The following is a 1604-nucleotide window of genomic DNA, read 5'->3' as shown; positions in this document are numbered from 1 at the left end:
ATATATATATATATATATATATATATATATACATATATATACGACGGACTTCTTTCAGTTTCCGTCTACCAAATCTACTAACAAGGCCCGAGGCTATAGTAGAAGACACTTGCCCAAGGTGTCACGCAGTGGGACTGAACCCGGAACCATGTGGTTGGTAAGCAACCTACTTAACACACAGCCACTCCTGCGCCTACCAATCAATTCGGAAGAAATAACAGCGAAATCTCACCAGATCACACTGTACGACCTTTTTGAAAGCAGAAAAACACGTAGGACAACGTAATCATAGACCTAGACGAAAAATAATCGATGGTAGAGCCATGGATGGTAAGTTCTCCATCTTGTCAGACCTGAGATGATACAGTAGCAATTGCAACATCAATAATAACAACAACAACAACAGCAGCAGCAATAACAGCTCATCTACTTCATAGAATTCGGATTCACAGCACAAAGAGAACTTAGTGGCTTACTCATAGAATGGATATAATACGAAGCGAACATAAAATACAAACTACAACACACATATTGCACATCATAATCACAAACTAGCATCAGATACCATGGGCAAACTATTCCTTGGTGGCTGAAATAAATCTAACGACAACGGTGAAAACAATTCCAAGTTTGTCAATAAACAACATCGTTTACTATGATTCACGCCTCCCATAAAATTGCAATAACAAGCGTCACAAAATAATGTTATCCAATAGATAAGATTGGGAAGAACCTAAAATGTCGATAGACTTGAGAAATTTATTGTTCCAAACAAAATATAAAAAGTAATAAAGGAATATGAAAAATCCAGTTCTGATCACGTGGCTTTTTTTTTTTTCTTTATTTTGCCTTTTCTTTGTCTTGTTTTGTTTCTGTAAAGTTTTCCATATTTCTTTCTTATTTCTTCGTATTTTATTCTGAATCCTATATTTCGGCGGGATATACAGACGCTTTGCAAGTTCGTTTTAATCTTCTGGATAAAATGATTATATACAATGATAATAATGTAAATGGGAGAGAGGTTAATGGTGTGTATGTATGTGTGTGTGTGTGTGTGTGTGAGGATATGTGTGCAGGGAAGTATGTATGAGGAATAGTGTGTAAGGAGTTGATGGCGGAATACATAACATCAGAGGATAAAGGAATTGATAAAAAGAACGCTTGAGAATCGCCGATGTAGATTATTCATTTTTAACAATAAACATAGTTGCTTTTGTTGTTGTTGTTGTTGTTGTTGTTGTTGTTGTTGTTGTTGTCATTTAACCCCGGGTCGGCTGTGCGTGAGCAGATTTAAAGATAAAAGTCTTCCAACTGTGACTATCCGTCGTTTTCTATATGAGTAACTACATTCTCTAACGTTGTTCCTTTTTGGAAGCGCATATTCATGCATCGTTATGCGGTAAAGAAGCTCTCTTCGCACCCACATGGTCTCGGGTTCAATCTCACTGTGCAGCATTTTGTTTTCTACAATAGACCAAGCAAACCAAGGTTTTGACGGAAACTGTGTAGATACCCCACCCCCGTATGCACACACACACATATATATATATATTTGTGTATATATATATATATATATATATATATATATATATATATATATATAT

General features: G+C 35.8%; 1 protein-coding gene across 3 annotated transcripts in view; it reads right to left on the bottom strand.

The window, feature by feature from the left end:
* Positions 1-1604, bottom strand: part of LOC106874267 (putative uncharacterized protein DDB_G0281733) — a 152081-nt gene that overhangs the window by 104924 nt on the left and 45553 nt on the right. For 2 of the 3 annotated variants that reach the window (XR_008264644.1, XM_052969778.1), the window contains one exon: positions 980-1464. The exons of the other annotated variant lie outside the window; for it this stretch is intronic. Coding sequence is in view for 1 of the 2 variants with exons in the window: in XM_052969778.1 (XP_052825738.1) it covers positions 1443-1464 (22 nt within the window). In the remaining variant the exon portion in view is untranslated. Of the gene's footprint in view, positions 1-979; positions 1465-1604 lie in introns of those variants that run through there. 3 annotated transcript variants of the gene reach the window in all.

The sequence above is a fragment of the Octopus bimaculoides genome, chromosome 7 (assembly GCF_001194135.2).
Source record: "Octopus bimaculoides isolate UCB-OBI-ISO-001 chromosome 7, ASM119413v2, whole genome shotgun sequence".
NCBI lineage: Eukaryota > Metazoa > Mollusca > Cephalopoda > Octopoda > Octopodidae > Octopus > Octopus bimaculoides.
The sequence above is the reverse complement of the archived record's forward strand: the minus strand, read 5'-3'. Positions and strand labels throughout refer to the sequence as shown.